General features: G+C 39.7%; 2 protein-coding genes across 4 annotated transcripts; both read right to left on the reverse strand.

Moving 5' to 3' along the window:
- Positions 1–384: 384 nt before the first annotated feature.
- On the reverse strand, positions 385–9953 carry LOC110270059 (uncharacterized). 3 transcript variants are annotated; one of them, XM_088495175.1, is made up of 3 exons: positions 9672–9690; positions 6331–7460; positions 385–671 (listed from the first exon to the last, which is right to left on the reverse strand). In XM_088495175.1, the coding sequence occupies exons 2-3, from the start codon at positions 7451–7453 to the stop codon at positions 646–648; spliced, it is 1149 nt and encodes a 382-aa protein (XP_088351301.1). In that variant the 5' UTR covers positions 7454–7460; positions 9672–9690; the 3' UTR covers positions 385–645. The 3 variants fall into 3 exon arrangements, 1 of the variants encoding a protein (XP_088351301.1); XR_015892560.1 differs by lacking the exons at positions 6331–7460; positions 9672–9690 and adding an exon at positions 2147–2428; XR_015892610.1 differs by lacking the exons at positions 385–671; positions 6331–7460 and adding an exon at positions 7910–8196 and having other exon boundaries at positions 9672–9953.
- A 2846-nt stretch (positions 9954–12799) lies between these two features.
- LOC148581859 (uncharacterized) lies at positions 12800–17215 on the reverse strand. Its single transcript, XM_088494132.1, has 3 exons — positions 17197–17215; positions 13856–14985; positions 12800–12804 (listed from the first exon to the last, which is right to left on the reverse strand). Exons 2-3 carry the CDS (start codon positions 14976–14978, stop codon positions 12800–12802), a joined length of 1128 nt encoding a protein of 375 aa, XP_088350258.1. The 5' UTR covers positions 14979–14985; positions 17197–17215.
- Between the last annotated feature and the right edge of the window lie 2248 nt (positions 17216–19463).

The following is a 19463-nucleotide window of genomic DNA, read 5'->3' on the forward strand; positions in this document are numbered from 1 at the left end:
TCACAAATAATAAATGTTACAAATTTAAAAGTAATTAAAGTATCACTTTACTACTTTATTAGCATTATAACCATTGTTATTTTAGAGGATTTTTTTTTCAATTTTTATAGGTGTCGCTATGGAAATGGTGAGTTCAAGGGAGATGATGTAACACCCTACCACACAAAGCTTTACGCTTAAGTCGTAAAACAGAGGTGATGTGGTATTACGACCTCTAAAATAAAATAAGTACATATAATAGCAGAAGAGTTATAATATGCTAGGAGCCTTGAAGGATAGGGAAAATAAAAATCGCGAGATAAAAGCGCAACGCTCAAGGAACGAGTTAACTTGCATGCTAAGAAAACTGTAACTGTCAAACATAAGATAACAGAAGTAGGAATAGAGTGCCAAAGATACAAAATAACAAGCTCCTAACTCAGCCTGCGAAGTCAAGACTGGCCGGAGAATATTTACACATATATACATACATATCCAAAACCCAAAAGTACATACACACAATCCTGCCTCTCCATAAACCTCTAAGAGGATCAAAAAGGACAAGTTATGCGGAGAGAAAGCTAAGTACATATATATACATCACTGTACAACAAAACTATACAACAACACTATCCAGTAACCCCTCCGCTTTAAGAGTCCAGACGCCTAACGAGATGGCTCCCGACCTGCATCTGAAAAACAACAACATAGTATGGAATGAGAACCGGAGGTTCTCAGTATGGTAAAGGTGCCACACACATAATATATAAGGTCCTGGGAATGCCAGAGGCAATCCTAGAACGCCGACACTCAGATTGTAGAGCTTAAAGTATTAAACAGAAACCATAAAAGGTGGTTTACTAAGGATATTTAAACCTAACTTAACTTAACCTTAAATCTAAATCCCATTCTGCCATTCTTCCATACCTCCGACTCCATCATGCATTTTCACAGACAACTAAACAGACAAAGGCAAGCACAAGAAGGTTACAAGTACTGCAGATAACAAATATACATTTAACATGGCAAGTACATTTAGGCACACCCAGTTAATACACAAGCAAGTAATTCAAGTAATATGCATATGATGCATGCCTGTCCTATGGCTGATGAGGCTCATCTGTCGGTTATCCAGCCAACCCGACAAGTCTGAATTGTCCTTAGACTGTCCCCCGACGTGCATCCCCAAGAGTCTATGCATAGATTTTTCTCAAATAATCAATATTGCTCAATGGGGGTAACATTCCCGGGAATTTATATAGTGCCCGGTCACACTTACGTCGTAGGGTCAACAGAGTATCGAGTTTTCAACCTGGTACATGTGGTGGCAAGCCACGGCACTTAATCCAGGGAATCTCGTATCTCAGATTATTCAAATTCATAAGCCATATAAATAATTCAATTAAAATTCATCAACATCCACATCATTCTCAATCACATCTCATTCATCATTATATGTCAATCATATTCAATCATTATCCTTCATTATCACACCTCTCATTCCGTCCATCAATAGTTCCAATTCAAAACATAATTCATTCTTTTCCAAATGAACTAAACTTAAAACATGCTCATTTTCTTAATAACTCAAAATCAAACCATATAACCTTTAAATCTAAATCTTTTTAAATAATCATTTAAACAAAATCTCTAATTTTTATAAAATTTCGGCAGCATCTCCTCTAAAACTCGGACTTTGCCACCCTGTTTGGGTCCAAACCTGTATTCTTTTCAATTCAACATACCCTTTCTCATCATCATAACAACCACCACAATAAATCTACCTCAAATCAACAATTAAACTCATACAATATTCAAATCCAACAACCAAAATTCAACTAAGGATCATAGTTCACAAATCCTAGGCTTTTAACACAAAATACCTCATTATCACAACAACCTCCACAATAGTTATACCTCAAATCAATAATTCACCAAATCATTAGTTAATCAACAATAACATTCAACCATAATTCTCTCCAAATTAACATAACAACGTTCACCATCCAAAATTAAAAACTAATTATCCAATAAACTTCAACCAAATATATTCATCGACAAATTACTAAATATTAAATATACACCTGCATTCCAACTTATCCTATGGTCATCTAGCCTAAGTTTTCACAGAACATTATATATTAAATGCAAGAAACCTAAACCATACCTTAGCCGATTTCCACGTAACGACCAAAGCTATTTATTCAAAACCAAGACAGCCCCTCAAAACTCAACTAATCCGCTTCCTCCAAGTTCCAGTATTCACAATTTCAAGCTCCAATTATTTATTTTCAACCTAATACACATTCATAATACATATATACCCAATTTAATACTCAAAGCTCAAATTTAATGAAATTAAAATAGAATTATCGTATCCTCACCTTACCCAAGCTTCACATAAGCAAGAGTGAACGTTTCTCTCAAGCTAATTGGATCCTAAAACATCAGAAATCAAAGAAATTCAACATTCCCACTTAAAATTCGAAAATTGGGAGAAAAGAGGGCTGAGAGTGATTAAACAAGTTACCAGTGAAATTATTCCGGTAGAAATGTAGAGCTCGACGCGGTGGACGCGTGGCCGCAAACGGTGCGGCGATTGGAGCTCGGACGGAGAAGTTACGAGGATCGGAAATTTACCGTAAAGTTACGGAAGCTTTCTCCCCTCCCTGGAAGTGTTTCACGCTGCTGCATCCAAATGAGGGAGAGAAAGGGGTTCAACTTCATTTTAATGAGTTGGTCCGGTTGGACCGACGGCCCGGTTTGGGTCCGGTTCAACTGGTTCGGTCCGTTTAGTCTAATTTTTGGACCGATTTCTTCGAAATTAGTGTCAAAATTCTCGTTTCGATGAGCTCTACCCTATTTTGATATAATATTCGCATTTCTAATCCTCCTTATTAAAAAATAATTTATTAACTAATTATCTACTAATTTAACCGGGGTTTACATCCTACCCACCTAATAAAGAATTTTGCCCTCAAAATTCAAATATAGTTACCTGAAAAGAGATGTGGATAGTCCTTTCGCATATCTGATTCGAGTTCCCAGGTATGTTCCTCGATACCAGCTCGTCTCCAAGCTACTTTTACCAATGATACTTCCCTTCCTCGTAATCGTTTAACACTGGTGTCATCAATCCTCACCGGAATTACTGGGAGTGTTAGATCTTCTCTCACTTGGATTGGTTCTGGTTCTAGAACATGACTTGCGTCAGGATTATACTTCCGAAGCTGTGACACATGGAACACATCGTGCAAATTCGAAAGATACGGCGGTAAGGCAATTCTATAAGCCACTGGCCCAATTCTCTTCAGGATCTCAAACGGTCCAATATAACGGGGATTCAGTTTCTTAGTCTTAATAGCTCTTCCCACTTCAGTGGTTGGTGTAACTTTCAAAAAGACATGTTCTCCTTCTTCGAACTCCAAAGGCTTTCGCCTCTGGTCAGCATAGCTCTTTTGGCGGCTTTGGGCTATAAGCATTCGACTACGAATCTTCTTTATCTGCTCAGTCGTTTCGGCTATCATCTCAGGCCCTAATAAACTCCTTTCTCCAGTTTCATACCAACACAATGGAGATTGACATTTCCTGCCATACAGAGCCTCATATGGAGCCATTCCGATGCTCGCATGATAGCTATTATTATAAGCAAACTCTACTAATGGCATATACCGGTCCCAGCTCGCCGGTTGGTCCAAAACACAAGCTCTTAGCATATCTTCCAAGGTCTGAATAGTTCTTTCTGACTGACCATCTGTCTGAGGGTGATACGTAGTACTCAAGCTTAATTGAGTCCCAAATGCACGCTGAAAAGCTCCCCAGAACCTTGATGTGAAACGAGGATCTCTGTCAGATATGATAGTAGAAGGCACACCATGCAACCTGACAATCTCTTTGATATACATTCGAGCCAATTCCTCAATTGTGCAACTTATTCGGATAGGAAGAAAGTGAGCTGATTTTGTCAGTCGATCCACAACCACCCAAATAGCGTCACAACCAGATCGGGTTCTAGGCAAACCTATCACAAAATCCATTGCAATACTCTCCCATTTCCATTGTGGAATCTCCAAAGGCTGAAGGGTCCCTGATGGTCTCTGATGCTCAATCTTAACCTTCTGACACGTTAAACATTTAGATACATGCAATGCCACATCATTCTTCATACCTGGCCACCAGAACATCGCTTTCAGATCCTGATACATTTTAGTGCTCCCTGGGTGAATTGAAAACCCGCTCTTGTGAGCTTCCTTCAAGATACTTTGTCGTAGGTCTCCAACATCAGGCACAATAATCCGGTTCTTGAACCTCCATAAACCATCCTGACCTTCTGACACTCTCCACTGTTTTCCCTGTTCAACTGCTGGTAATACCTTATGTAACGCTTCACTATCTCGATGAGCCTTCAGAAGTTCTGATTTAAAATCACTTGAAATCTGCAACTGACTCAAACACAGGATTCCAGATTCTTCTCTAACTCCCAAATTCAAACCTTGAAATGCCTTCAGTAACTCTTCCTCCCGTAGCATCATCCAAGCTGCATATAAAGACTTCCGACTCAAAGCGTCCGCCACAACGTTCGCTTTTCCTGGATGATAATTCAATTCAAAATCATAATCTTTCAGAAGCTCCATCCATCTCCTCTGACGCATATTTAATTCTTTCTGCTCAAAAAGATACTTCAAACTCTTATGGTATGAGAAAACATGAAACTTAACACCATAGAGATAATGCCTCCAAATCTTTAAAGCAAACACAACAGCAGCAAGCTCCAAATCATGTGTCGGATAGTTCATTTCATGCGGCCTTAATTGCCGTGAGGCGTATGCTACAACATTCTGGTGCTGCATCAGAACACACCCCAACCCTTTCAGAGATGCATCACAATACACTTCAAACGGTTCACTTGGTTCAGGTAATACCAATACAGGTGCAGTAGTCAACTTGTGCTTCAATGCCTGGAAACTCTCTTCACATTCCGGAGTCCAGATAAAAGGTGTGTCCTTCCTAGTCAACTTAGTTAAAGGTAAGGCGAGCTGTGAAAATCCTTTAATGAATCTGCGATAATACCCCGCCAAACCTAAGAAACTCCTGATCTCTGTCACTGAAGTTGGTCGCTCCCAATTCATCACTGCTTCCACCTTAGCAGGATCCACAACTATCCCCTGCTTACTCACCACGTGGCCGAGAAACTTCACTTCACTCTTCCAGAACTCACATTTAGATAACTTAGCATATAACTTCCTATCTCTCAGAATTTGAAGCACAATCCGCAAGTGATCAGCATGTTCCTCTTCAGTCTTAGAATAAACAAGAATGTCATCAATGAAGACAATAACAAACTTGTCCAGATATGGTCGAAAAATCCTGTTCATATAATCCATAAATACTGCTGGGGCATTAGTTAACCCGAAAGACATCACTGTATACTCATAATGACCATAACGGGTTCTGAAAGCAGTTTTCGGAATATCCTCGTCTCTAACCCTTATCTGATGATATCCGGATCGCAAATCAATCTTAGAAAACACACTGGCACCCTGTAGCTGATCCATTAGATCATCGATTCTAGGCAACGGATATTTATTCTTCACAGTGATCTTATTCAATTGCCGATAATCGACAACAGCCGCATACTCCCATCCTTCTTCTTTACAAGTAACACTGGCGCTCCCCACGGAGAAACACTTGGTCGGATAAAATGCTTACCCAACAAATCTTCCAGCTGAGCTTTCAGTTCAGCCATTTCTAAAGGCGACATCCTATAAGGAGTAATTGAAATTGGACCGGATCCAGGTACCAACTCAATTGCAAATTCAACCTCTCGGTTAGGTGGGAATTCATTAATATCATCCGGAAACACATCTGGAAATTCACATACAACCGGAATTTGCTCTAAACTCTGATCATCACCTGATACTCCCGCAGTTAATAACATAATACCCTGACATTCAGTTCCAGAACAGTTTACTATCATAGAATTCAAATAGTAACTATTCACCACAACCGGTGCTTCTGATCCTTCCGGCATAAACTGTACTGACTTTTCAGAACAATCAAGTAAAACATGATTCTTGGATAACCAATCCAATCCCAAAATGAGATCAAGACCAGTCATAGGCAAACAAATCAAATCATGCACAAATTCACGCTGTTGCACTCGAAAAGGAACTTGTGGACATTCTATCCTAGTCACCATAGCTTCATGAGTAGCATTATATACTTTCAAATCATAACCTAAAACCACCATTCTCAATCCTAATTCATTGGCCTTTTCAAATGCAATAAATGAATGAGACGCTCCTGAATCAAATAAAGCATTTAAGATTTTACCAGCCATTTCACAATTACCTCTAATCAGTGTCTCAGATCCCTCAGCACCAATGGTAGAAGTGGTGTATACTCTCCCCGGCTGCTGCACCCTACCAGTCTCATACTTCTTCTCAGGGTAATTACTGGCTATATGCCCGGGCTGTCCACAGGAATAGCACACTCCAAGTCCTAATCTACACGGAACTCCAGGATGATATTTTCCACACTTCTGACAATTCAGATCCTGCTGTGGCTGCTTCCCAAACCTTTTTCCTTGATTAGCAGTAATATTCGGCCTTCTATAATTACCCTGACCCTGAGTCTGCTGCGGAACAAAGCCTCCACGCTTGAAATTCCTACCTCTCGGAGCAAAGTTCCTCCCTGAAGGCCTCTGAAAAGGCATCCTCAAACTCCCTTTCTCTGCTGCCGCCTTCCTCACACAATCCTCAGCCACCCTACTCTTATTCACTAATTCAGAAAATACCCTGATCTCCATTGGGGCAACGAAGCTCAGAATATCGCTCCGAAGACCTCCCTCATATTTAATACACTTCCATTCAGCAAAATCTTCAGGCGCACCTTGACAGATACGAGAAAAGCGACATAACTCCTCAAATTTACTGGTATACTCAGCAACAGTCATTTGTCCCTGCTTTAACTGCATTAATTCAAGTTCCTTGGCATTTCTAGCTGAATTAGGAAAGTATTTCTTATAGAACTCTGTCCGGAAAACCTCCCAAGGAATCGCAGCACCATCAGGCTGCTGGATACGTCGTGTTCCCTGCCACCAATACTGAGCTTCACCTTGCAACTGATAAGTTCCAAATTCAACCCATTGCTCTTCAGGAACCTGTTGTGCCTGTAATGCCCTTTCCATAGCCTGAATCCAATTATCTGCATCAGTGGGATTTGAGGTTCCCCTAAAAGTCGGAGGGCGAACTTTCAGAAATGTAGCAAGTGTCATAGGACCGTCTCCATCATTATTGTTCCCATGATTACCCTGATTTATCTGATTACCCAGTGCCTCAGCTGTTGCCTGCATAGCTGCAGCCATATTTCCCAAGGCAGCCATAAAGTCTACTGGATCAGTCCCTGTGGGTACAGGAGTAACGGTGCCTGTCCTACCTCTACCTCGCCCGCGACCGCGTCCGCGAGTCGACATCTGGTCCCTATACACACCAAACAAGTGATATTAAGTTGATCAGTCTCAATATCGCAGGTCTAATGCTTTAAGTTCCAAATGCATGCTCATAAATGTTTATGCCATATATATCAATAAGATATCCTAATAGCACATAAACACATATACAGAGAATGCACAGAAGCACAATCAGTCCGTCTTTCAGGCTCTATAGGAACGAACTGCTCTGATACCATTAATGTAACACCCTACCACACAAAGCTTTACGCTTAAGTCGTAAAACAGAGGTGATGTGGTATTACGACCTCTAAAATAAAATAAGTACATATAATAGCAGAAGAGTTATAATATGCTAGGAGCCTTGAAGGATAGGGAAAATAAAAATTGCACAATAAAAGCGCAACGCTCAAGGAACGAGTTAACTTGCATGCTAAGAAAACTGTAACTGTCAAACATAAGATAACAGAAGTAGGAATAGAGTGCCAAAGATACAAAATAACAAGCTCCTAACTCAGCCTGCGAAGTCAAGACTGGCCGGAGAATATTTACACATATATACATACATATCCAAAACCCAAAAGTACATACACACAATCCTGCCTCTCCATAAACCTCTAAGAGGATCAAAAAGGACAAGTTATGCGGAGAGAAAGCTAAGTACATATATATACATCACTGTACAACAAAACTATACAACAACACTATCCAGTAACCCCTCCGCTTTAAGAGTCCAGACGCCTAACGAGATGGCTCCCGACCTGCATCTGAAAAACAACAACATAGTATGGAATGAGAACCGGAGGTTCTCAGTATGGTAAAGGTGTCACACACATAATATATAAGGTCCTGGGAATGCCAGAGGCAATCCTAGAACGCCGACACTCAGATTGTAGAGCTTAAAGTATTAAACAGAAACCATAAAAGGTGGTTTACTAAGGATATTTAAACCTAACTTAACTTAACCTTAAATCTAAATCCCATTCTGCCATTCCTCCATACCTCCGACTCCATCATGCATTTTCACAGACAACTAAACAGACAAAGGCAAGCACAAGAAGGTTACAAGTACTGCAGATAACAAATATACATTTGACATGGCAAGTACATTTAGGCACACCCAGTTAATACACAAGCAAGTAATTCAAGTAATATGCATATGATGCATGCCTGTCCTATGGCTGATGAGGCTCATCTGTCGGTTATCCAGCCAACCCGACAAGTCTGAATTGTCCTTAGACTGTCCCCCGACGTGCATCCCCAAGAGTCTATGCATAGATTTTTCTCAAATAATCAATATTGCTCAATGGGGGTAACATTCCCGGGAATTTATATAGTGCCCGGTCACACTTACGTCGTAGGGTCAACAGAGTATCGAGTTTTCAACCTGGTACACGTGGTGGCAAGCCACGGCACTTAATCCAGGGAATCTCGTATCTCAGATTATTCAAATTCATAAGCCATATAAATAATTCAATTAAAATTCATCAACATCCACATCATTCTCAATCACATCTCATTCATCATTATATGTCAATCATATTCAATCATTATCCTTCATTATCACACCTCTCATTCCGTCCATCAATAGTTCCAATTCAAAACATAATTCATTCTTTTCCAAATGAACTAAACTTAAAACATGCTCATTTTCTTAATAACTCAAAATCAAACCATATAACCTTTAAATCTAAATCTTTTTAAATAATCATTTAAACAAAATCTCTAATTTTTATAAAATTTCGGCAGCATCTCCTCTAAAACTCGGACTTTGCCACCCTGTTTGGGTCCAAACCTGTATTCTTTTCAATTCAACATACCCTTTCTCATCATCATAACAACCACCACAATAAATCTACCTCAAATCAACAATTAAACTCATACAATATTCAAATCCAACAACCAAAATTCAACTAAGGATCATAGTTCACAAATCCTAGGCTTTTAACACAAAATACCTCATTATCACAACAACCTCCACAATAGTTATACCTCAAATCAATAATTCACCAAATCATTAGTTAATCAACAATAACATTCAACCATAATTCTCTCCAAATTAACATAACAACGTTCACCATCCAAAATTAAAAACTAATTATCCAATAAACTTCAACCAAATATATTCATCGACAAATTACTAAATATTAAATATACACCTGCATTCCAACTTATCCTATGGTCATCTAGCCTAAGTTTTCACAGAACATTATATATTAAATGCAAGAAACCTAAACCATACCTTAGCCGATTTCCACGTAACGACCAAAGCTATTTATTCAAAACCAAGACAGCCCCTCAAAACTCAACTAATCCGCTTCCTCCAAGTTCCAGTATTCACAATTTCAAGCTCCAATTATTTATTTTCAACCTAATACACATTCATAATACATATATACCCAATTTAATACTCAAAGCTCAAATTTAATGAAATTAAAATAGAATTATCGTATCCTCACCTTACCCAAGCTTCACATAAGCAAGAGTGAACGTTTCTCTCAAGCTAATTGGATCCTAAAACATCAGAAATCAAAGAAATTCAACATTCCCACTTAAAATTCGAAAATTGGGAGAAAAGAGGGCTGAGAGTGATTAAACAAGTTACCAGTGAAATTATTCCGGTAGAAATGTAGAGCTCGACGCGGTGGACGCGTGGCCGCAAACGGTGCGGCGATTGGAGCTCGGACGGAGAAGTTACGAGGATCGGAAATTTACCGTAAAGTTACGGAAGCTTTCTCCCCTCCCTGGAAGTGTTTCACGCTGCTGCATCCAAATGAGGGAGAGAAAGGGGTTCAACTTCATTTTAATGAGTTGGTCCGGTTGGACCGACGGCCCGGTTTGGGTCCGGTTCAACTGGTTCGGTCCGTTTAGTCTAATTTTTGGACCGATTTCTTCGAAATTAGTGTCAAAATTCTCGTTTCGATGAGCTCTACCCTATTTTGATATAATATTCGCATTTCTAATCCTCCTTATTAAAAAATAATTTATTAACTAATTATCTACTAATTTAACCGGGGTTTACATCCTACCCACCTAATAAAGAATTTTGTCCTCAAAATTCAAATATAGTTACCTGAAAAGAGATGTGGATAGTCCTTTCGCATATCTGATTCGAGTTCCCAGGTATGTTCCTCGATACCAGCTCGTCTCCAAGCTACTTTTACCAATGATACTTCCCTTCCTCGTAATCGTTTAACACTGGTGTCATCAATCCTCACCGGAATTACTGGGAGTGTTAGATCTTCTCTCACTTGGATTGGTTCTGGTTCTAGAACATGACTTGCGTCAGGATTATACTTCCGAAGCTGTGACACATGGAACACATCGTGCAAATTCGAAAGATACGGCGGTAAGGCAATTCTATAAGCCACTGGCCCAATTCTCTTCAGGATCTCAAACGGTCCAATATAACGGGGATTCAGTTTCTTAGTCTTAATAGCTCTTCCCACTTCAGTGGTTGGTGTAACTTTCAAAAAGACATGTTCTCCTTCTTCGAACTCCAAAGGCTTTCGCCTCTGGTCAGCATAGCTCTTTTGGCGGCTTTGGGCTATAAGCATTCGACTACGAATCTTCTTTATCTGCTCAGTCGTTTCGGCTATCATCTCAGGCCCTAATAAACTCCTTTCTCCAGTTTCATACCAACACAATGGAGATTGACATTTCCTGCCATACAGAGCCTCATATGGAGCCATTCCGATGCTCGCATGATAGCTATTATTATAAGCAAACTCTACTAATGGCATATACCGGTCCCAGCTCGCCGGTTGGTCCAAAACACAAGCTCTTAGCATATCTTCCAAGGTCTGAATAGTTCTTTCTGACTGACCATCTGTCTGAGGGTGATACGTAGTACTCAAGCTTAATTGAGTCCCAAATGCACGCTGAAAAGCTCCCCAGAACCTTGATGTGAAACGAGGATCTCTGTCAGATATGATAGTAGAAGGCACACCATGCAACCTGACAATCTCTTTGATATACATTCGAGCCAATTCCTCAATTGTGCAACTTATTCGGATAGGAAGAAAGTGAGCTGATTTTGTCAGTCGATCCACAACCACCCAAATAGCGTCACAACCAGATCGGGTTCTAGGCAAACCTATCACAAAATCCATTGCAATACTCTCCCATTTCCATTGTGGAATCTCCAAAGGCTGAAGGGTCCCTGATGGTCTCTGATGCTCAATCTTAACCTTCTGACACGTTAAACATTTAGATACATGCAATGCCACATCATTCTTCATACCTGGCCACCAGAACATCGCTTTCAGATCCTGATACATTTTAGTGCTCCCTGGGTGAATTGAAAACCCGCTCTTGTGAGCTTCCTTCAAGATACTTTGTCGTAGGTCTCCAACATCAGGCACAATAATCCGGTTCTTGAACCTCCATAAACCATCCTGACCTTCTGACACTCTCCACTGTTTTCCCTGTTCAACTGCTGGTAATACCTTATGTAACGCTTCACTATCTCGATGAGCCTTCAGAAGTTCTGATTTAAAATCACTTGAAATCTGCAACTGACTCAAACACAGGATTCCAGATTCTTCTCTAACTCCCAAATTCAAACCTTGAAATGCCTTCAGTAACTCTTCCTCCCGTAGCATCATCCAAGCTGCATATAAAGACTTCCGACTCAAAGCGTCCGCCACAACGTTCGCTTTTCCTGGATGATAATTCAATTCAAAATCATAATCTTTCAGAAGCTCCATCCATCTCCTCTGACGCATATTTAATTCTTTCTGCTCAAAAAGATACTTCAAACTCTTATGGTATGAGAAAACATGAAACTTAACACCATAGAGATAATGCCTCCAAATCTTTAAAGCAAACACAACAGCAGCAAGCTCCAAATCATGTGTCGGATAGTTCATTTCATGCGGCCTTAATTGCCGTGAGGCGTATGCTACAACATTCTGGTGCTGCATCAGAACACACCCCAACCCTTTCAGAGATGCATCACAATACACTTCAAACGGTTCACTTGGTTCAGGTAATACCAATACAGGTGCAGTAGTCAACTTGTGCTTCAATGCCTGGAAACTCTCTTCACATTCCGGAGTCCAGATAAAAGGTGTGTCCTTCCTAGTCAACTTAGTTAAAGGTAAGGCGAGCTGTGAAAATCCTTTAATGAATCTGCGATAATACCCCGCCAAACCTAAGAAACTCCTGATCTCTGTCACTGAAGTTGGTCGCTCCCAATTCATCACTGCTTCCACCTTAGCAGGATCCACAACTATCCCCTGCTTACTCACCACGTGGCCGAGAAACTTCACTTCACTCTTCCAGAACTCACATTTAGATAACTTAGCATATAACTTCCTATCTCTCAGAATTTGAAGCACAATCCGCAAGTGATCAGCATGTTCCTCTTCAGTCTTAGAATAAACAAGAATGTCATCAATGAAGACAATAACAAACTTGTCCAGATATGGTCGAAAAATCCTGTTCATATAATCCATAAATACTGCCGGGGCATTAGTTAACCCGAAAGACATCACTGTATACTCATAATGACCATAACGGGTTCTGAAAGCAGTTTTCGGAATATCCTCGTCTCTAACCCTTATCTGATGATATCCGGATCGCAAATCAATCTTAGAAAACACACTGGCACCCTGTAGCTGATCCATTAGATCATCGATTCTAGGCAACGGATATTTATTCTTCACAGTGATCTTATTCAATTGCCGATAATCGACAACAGCCGCATACTCCCATCCTTCTTCTTTACAAGTAACACTGGCGCTCCCCACGGAGAAACACTTGGTCGGATAAAATGCTTACCCAACAAATCTTCCAGCTGAGCTTTCAGTTCAGCCATTTCTAAAGGCGACATCCTATAAGGAGTAATTGAAATTGGACCGGATCCAGGTACCAACTCAATTGCAAATTCAACCTCTCGGTTAGGTGGGAATTCATTAATATCATCCGGAAACACATCTGGAAATTCACATACAACCGGAATTTGCTCTAAACTCTGATCATCACCTGATACTCCCGCAGTTAATAACATAATACCCTGACATTCAGTTCCAGAACAGTTTACTATCATAGAATTCAAATAGTAACTATTCACCACAACCGGTGCTTCTGATCCTTCCGGCATAAACTGTACTGACTTTTCAGAACAATCAAGTAAAACATGATTCTTGGATAACCAATCCAATCCCAAAATGAGATCAAGACCAGTCATAGGCAAACAAATCAAATCATGCACAAATTCACGCTGTTGCACTCGAAAAGGAACTTGTGGACATTCTATCCTAGTCACCATAGCTTCATGAGTAGCATTATATACTTTCAAATCATAACCTAAAACCACCATTCTCAATCCTAATTCATTGGCCTTTTCAAATGCAATAAATGAATGAGACGCTCCTGAATCAAATAAAGCATTTAAGATTTTACCAGCCATTTCACAATTACCTCTAATCAGTGTCTCAGATCCCTCAGCACCAATGGTAGAAGTGGTGTATACTCTCCCCGGCTGCTGCACCCTACCAGTCTCATACTTCTTCTCAGGGTAATTACTGGCTATATGCCCGGGCTGTCCACAGGAATAGCACACTCCAAGTCCTAATCTACACGGAACTCCAGGATGATATTTTCCACACTTCTGACAATTCAGATCCTGCTGTGGCTGCTTCCCAAACCTTTTTCCTTGATTAGCAGTAATATTCGGCCTTCTATAATTACCCTGACCCTGAGTCTGCTGCGGAACAAAGCCTCCACGCTTGAAATTCCTACCTCTCGGAGCAAAGTTCCTCCCTGAAGGCCTCTGAAAAGGCATCCTCAAACTCCCTTTCTCTGCTGCCGCCTTCCTCACACAATCCTCAGCCACCCTACTCTTATTCACTAATTCAGAAAATACCCTGATCTCCATTGGGGCAACGAAGCTCAGAATATCGCTCCGAAGACCTCCCTCATATTTAATACACTTCCATTCAGCAAAATCTTCAGGCGCACCTTGACAGATACGAGAAAAGCGACATAACTCCTCAAATTTACTGGTATACTCAGCAACAGTCATTTGTCCCTGCTTTAACTGCATTAATTCAAGTTCCTTGGCATTTCTAGCTGAATTAGGAAAGTATTTCTTATAGAACTCTGTCCGGAAAACCTCCCAAGGAATCGCAGCACCATCAGGCTGCTGGATACGTCGTGTTCCCTGCCACCAATACTGAGCTTCACCTTGCAACTGATAAGTTCCAAATTCAACCCATTGCTCTTCAGGAACCTGTTGTGCCTGTAATGCCCTTTCCATAGCCTGAATCCAATTATCTGCATCAGTGGGATTTGAGGTTCCCCTAAAAGTCGGAGGGCGAACTTTCAGAAATGTAGCAAGTGTCATAGGACCGTCTCCATCATTATTGTTCCCATGATTACCCTGATTTATCTGATTACCCAGTGCCTCAGCTGTTGCCTGCATAGCTGCAGCCATATTTCCCAAGGCAGCCATAAAGTCTACTGGATCAGTCCCTGTGGGTACAGGAGTAACGGTGCCTGTCCTACCTCTACCTCGCCCGCGACCGCGTCCGCGAGTCGACATCTGGTCCCTATACACACCAAACAAGTGATATTAAGTTGATCAGTCTCAATATCGCAGGTCTAATGCTTTAAGTTCCAAATGCATGCTCATAAATGTTTATGCCATATATATCAATAAGATATCCTAATAGCACATAAACACATATACAGAGAATGCACAGAAGCACAATCAGTCCGTCTTTCAGGCTCTATAGGAACGAACTGCTCTGATACCATTAATGTAACACCCTACCACACAAAGCTTTACGCTTAAGTCGTAAAACAGAGGTGATGTGGTATTACGACCTCTAAAATAAAATAAGTACATATAATAGCAGAAGAGTTATAATATGCTAGGAGCCTTGAAGGATAGGGAAAATAAAAATTGCACAATAAAAGCGCAACGCTCAAGGAACGAGTTAACTTGCATGCTAAGAAAACTGTAACTGTCAAACATAAGATAACAGAAGTAGGAATAGAGTGCCAAAGATACAAAATAACAAGCTCCTAACTCAGCCTGCGAAGTCAAGACTGGCCGGAGAATATTTACACATATATACATACATATCCAAAACCCAAAAGTACATACACACAATCCTGCCTCTCCATAAACCTCTAAGAGGATCAAAAAGGACAAGTTATGCGGAGAGAAAGCTAAGTACATATATATACATCACTGTACAACAAAACTATACAACAACACTATCCAGTAACCCCTCCGCTTTAAGAGTCCAGACGCCTAACGAGATGGCTCCCGACCTGCATCTGAAAAATAACAACATAGTATGGAATGAGAACCGGAGGTTCTCAGTATGGTAAAGGTGTCACACACATAATATATAAGGTCCTGGGAATGCCAGAGGCAATCCTAGAACGCCGACACTCAGATTGTAGAGCTTAAAGTATTAAACAGAAACCATAAAAGGTGGTTTACTAAGGATATTTAAACCTAACTTAACTTAACCTTAAATCTAAATCCCATTCTGCCATTCCTCCATACCTCCGACTCCATCATGCATTTTCACAGACAACTAAACAGACAAAGGCAAGCACAAGAAGGTTACAAGTACTGCAGATAACAAATATACATTTGACATGGCAAGTACATTTAGGCACACCCAGTTAATACACAAGCAAGTAATTCAAGTAATATGCATATGATGCATGCCTGTCCTATGGCTGATGAGGCTCATCTGTCGGTTATCCAGCCAACCCGACAAGTCTGAATTGTCCTTAGACTGTCCCCCGACGTGCATCCCCAAGAGTCTATGCATAGATTTTTCTCAAATAATCAATATTGCTCAATGGGGGTAACATTCCCGGGAATTTATATAGTGCCCGGTCACACTTACGTCGTAGGGTCAACAGAGTATCGAGTTTTCAACCTGGTACACGTGGTGGCAAGCCACGGCACTTAATCCAGGGAATCTCGTATCTCAGATTATTCAAATTCATAAGCCATATAAATAATTCAATTAAAATTCATCAACATCCACATCATTCTCAATCACATCTCATTCATCATTATATGTCAATCATATTCAATCATTATCCTTCATTATCACACCTCTCATTCCGTCCATCAATAGTTCCAATTCAAAACATAATTCATTCTTTTCCAAATGAACTAAACTTAAAACATGCTCATTTTCTTAATAACTCAAAATCAAACCATATAACCTTTAAATCTAAATCTTTTTAAATAATCATATAAACAAAATCTCTAATTTTTATAAAATTTCGGCAGCATCTCCTCTAAAACTCGGACTTTGCCACCCTGTTTGGGTCCAAACCTGTATTCTTTTCAATTCAACATACCCTTTCTCATCATCATAACAACCACCACAATAAATCTACCTCAAATCAACAATTAAACTCATACAATATTCAAATCCAACAACCAAAATTCAACTAAGGATCATAGTTCACAAATCCTAGGCTTTTAACACAAAATACCTCATTATCACAACAACCTCCACAATAGTTATACCTCAAATCAATAATTCACCAAATCATTAGTTAATCAACAATAACATTCAACCATAATTCTCTCCAAATTAACATAACAACGTTCACCATCCAAAATTAAAAACTAATTATCCAATAAACTTCAACCAAATATATTCATCGACAAATTACTAAATATTAAATATACACCTGCATTCCAACTTATCCTATGGTCATCTAGCCTAAGTTTTCACAGAACATTATATATTAAATGCAAGAAACCTAAACCATACCTTAGCCGATTTCCACGTAACGACCAAAGCTATTTATTCAAAACCAAGACAGCCCCTCAAAACTCAACTAATCCGCTTCCTCCAAGTTCCAGTATTCACAATTTCAAGCTCCAATTATTTATTTTCAACCTAATACACATTCATAATACATATATACCCAATTTAATACTCAAAGCTCAAATTTAATGAAATTAAAATAGAATTATCGTATCCTCACCTTACCCAAGCTTCACATAAGCAAGAGTGAACGTTTCTCTCAAGCTAATTGGATCCTAAAACATCAGAAATCAAAGAAATTCAACATTCCCACTTAAAATTCGAAAATTGGGAGAAAAGAGGGCTGAGAGTGATTAAACAAGTTACCAGTGAAATTGTTCCGGTAGAAATGTAGAGCTCGACGCGGAGGACGCGTGGCCGCAAACGGTGCGGCGATTGGAGCTCGGACGGAGAAGTTACGGGGATCGGAAATTTACCGTAAAGTTACGGAAGCTTTCTCCCCTCCCTGGAAGTGTTTCACGCTGCTGCATCCAAATGAGGGAGACAAAGGGGTTCAGCTTCATTTTAATGAGTTGGTCCGGTTGGACCGACGGCCCAGTTTGGGTCCGGTTCAACCGGTTCGGTCCGTTTGGTCTAATTTTTGGACCGATTTCTTCGAAATTAGTGTCAAAATTCTCGTTTCGATGAGCTCTACCCTATTTTGATATAATATTCACATTTCTAATCCTCCTTATTAAAAAATAATTTATTAACTAATTATCTACTAATTTAACCGGGGTTTACAGATGAAGGGAAGAACTTCACGAAGTTCGAAAATAGAGGAGAGTGTGTTTACTATCACAACTCTGTCACTCTTGAATTCATTTTCTGATTGCACAAAAAAACCAGTTCAATTCACCTTTCTTAGCTAATAAATAGAAGCAACTTAATGAGCTGCATAACTAACTATCTAGTCAGCACTCTAACAAACTTATTCCCTAATCACTCACTAACAGAATCTGCCTATATTCGCAACTCCTAACTAATTATCTTGCTAACTATTATACATGACTCATTAGCTCATGTAACACCCCCTCTCAAACCAGAATCGGTGACATTCACCATTCTGAGTTTGCTACAACATTTTTGAAACATGTTAGGAGCTAATACTTTGGTCAATATGTCAGCTGTTTGGTTAATTGTTAATGTGGACAATATCAAAGTTGTTCATGCTCTTAGTGATCCTTGACATAAAAGGCAACCGTTTTTGTTTTGCATAATAACAAGAATCACAAGGCTTATTACAAATTGAAAACTTTAAATCTTTGTATTCCTTTTTCATAACAACAATTCTATCATTAGGTAAATGTCCTAATCTAGGATGTCATAGTTCAGAGTGCTTTAAGTGTGTGGACTGTGCTGACAGTGTGGATGCAAGTGATGCAGATGCAACTTGTGATGTAGCTTGAATGGGTGTGAGGTTCTCAAAAGCATAGAGCTCTCTCCTTTGTTCAGCTACACCAATTGTTCTCTTGGTAGTTTTGTCCTGGATTTCACATTTATTTTCATCAAAAATCAATTTGCATTTCAAATCAGCTGTCAATTTTGAGACAGAGATCAAATTAAATTTAAAATTTGGAATATAAAAGACATGTAGCAAAGAAAATTGATCAGAAAACACAACTGTTCCTACAGTATTGACTAATGTATTTGTGCCATTAGGCATGCTGACTAGTACGGGTTTGATTTGGTATAGGTTTTGAAATGAATTTTTGGCATATGACACGTGATTGGTTGCTTCTGAGTCAATGACCCAGGATTTAAGACTGAATGTAGAAAGTGACATTATATAAGAGATACCTTGGTTTGACGGTAGAGTTGTGGTGACAAGTTGATTTATGCTATACTTTGGGTGTGCATCTTGTTGGTTCAGAAGAGCAAGCAAAGCCTCCTTTTGTTCTAAGGTGAAATATGGCTCAAATTTGCCAAATTCTTCCTTCTGAGATTGATTGCTTACTTCATTATCATCTTCAGCAATCATGTTGTTGATCATGGCTCCATTGTTCTTGAAATGAGGGGGGAAGCCATGTCTTTTGTAGCATGTGTCTGCCAAGTGATCATGCTTGCCACAATGAGAACATTGTTTGGAGCCTCTTCCATTCTTTGCATTATTGCCATAGCCTCTTCCCCCTCTGCCTCTACCTCTTCCTCTTGTGTTTGTGCTACTATTTTCGTTTCTTGAATTGATTAACAATGCCTTTTATTTCATTACTTCATTCAGGTACAGCTGC

The sequence above is a fragment of the Arachis ipaensis genome, chromosome B10 (genome assembly GCF_059453495.1).
Source record: "Arachis ipaensis isolate K30076 ecotype BB chromosome B10, ASM5945349v1, whole genome shotgun sequence".
Lineage (NCBI taxonomy): Eukaryota > Viridiplantae > Streptophyta > Magnoliopsida > Fabales > Fabaceae > Arachis > Arachis ipaensis.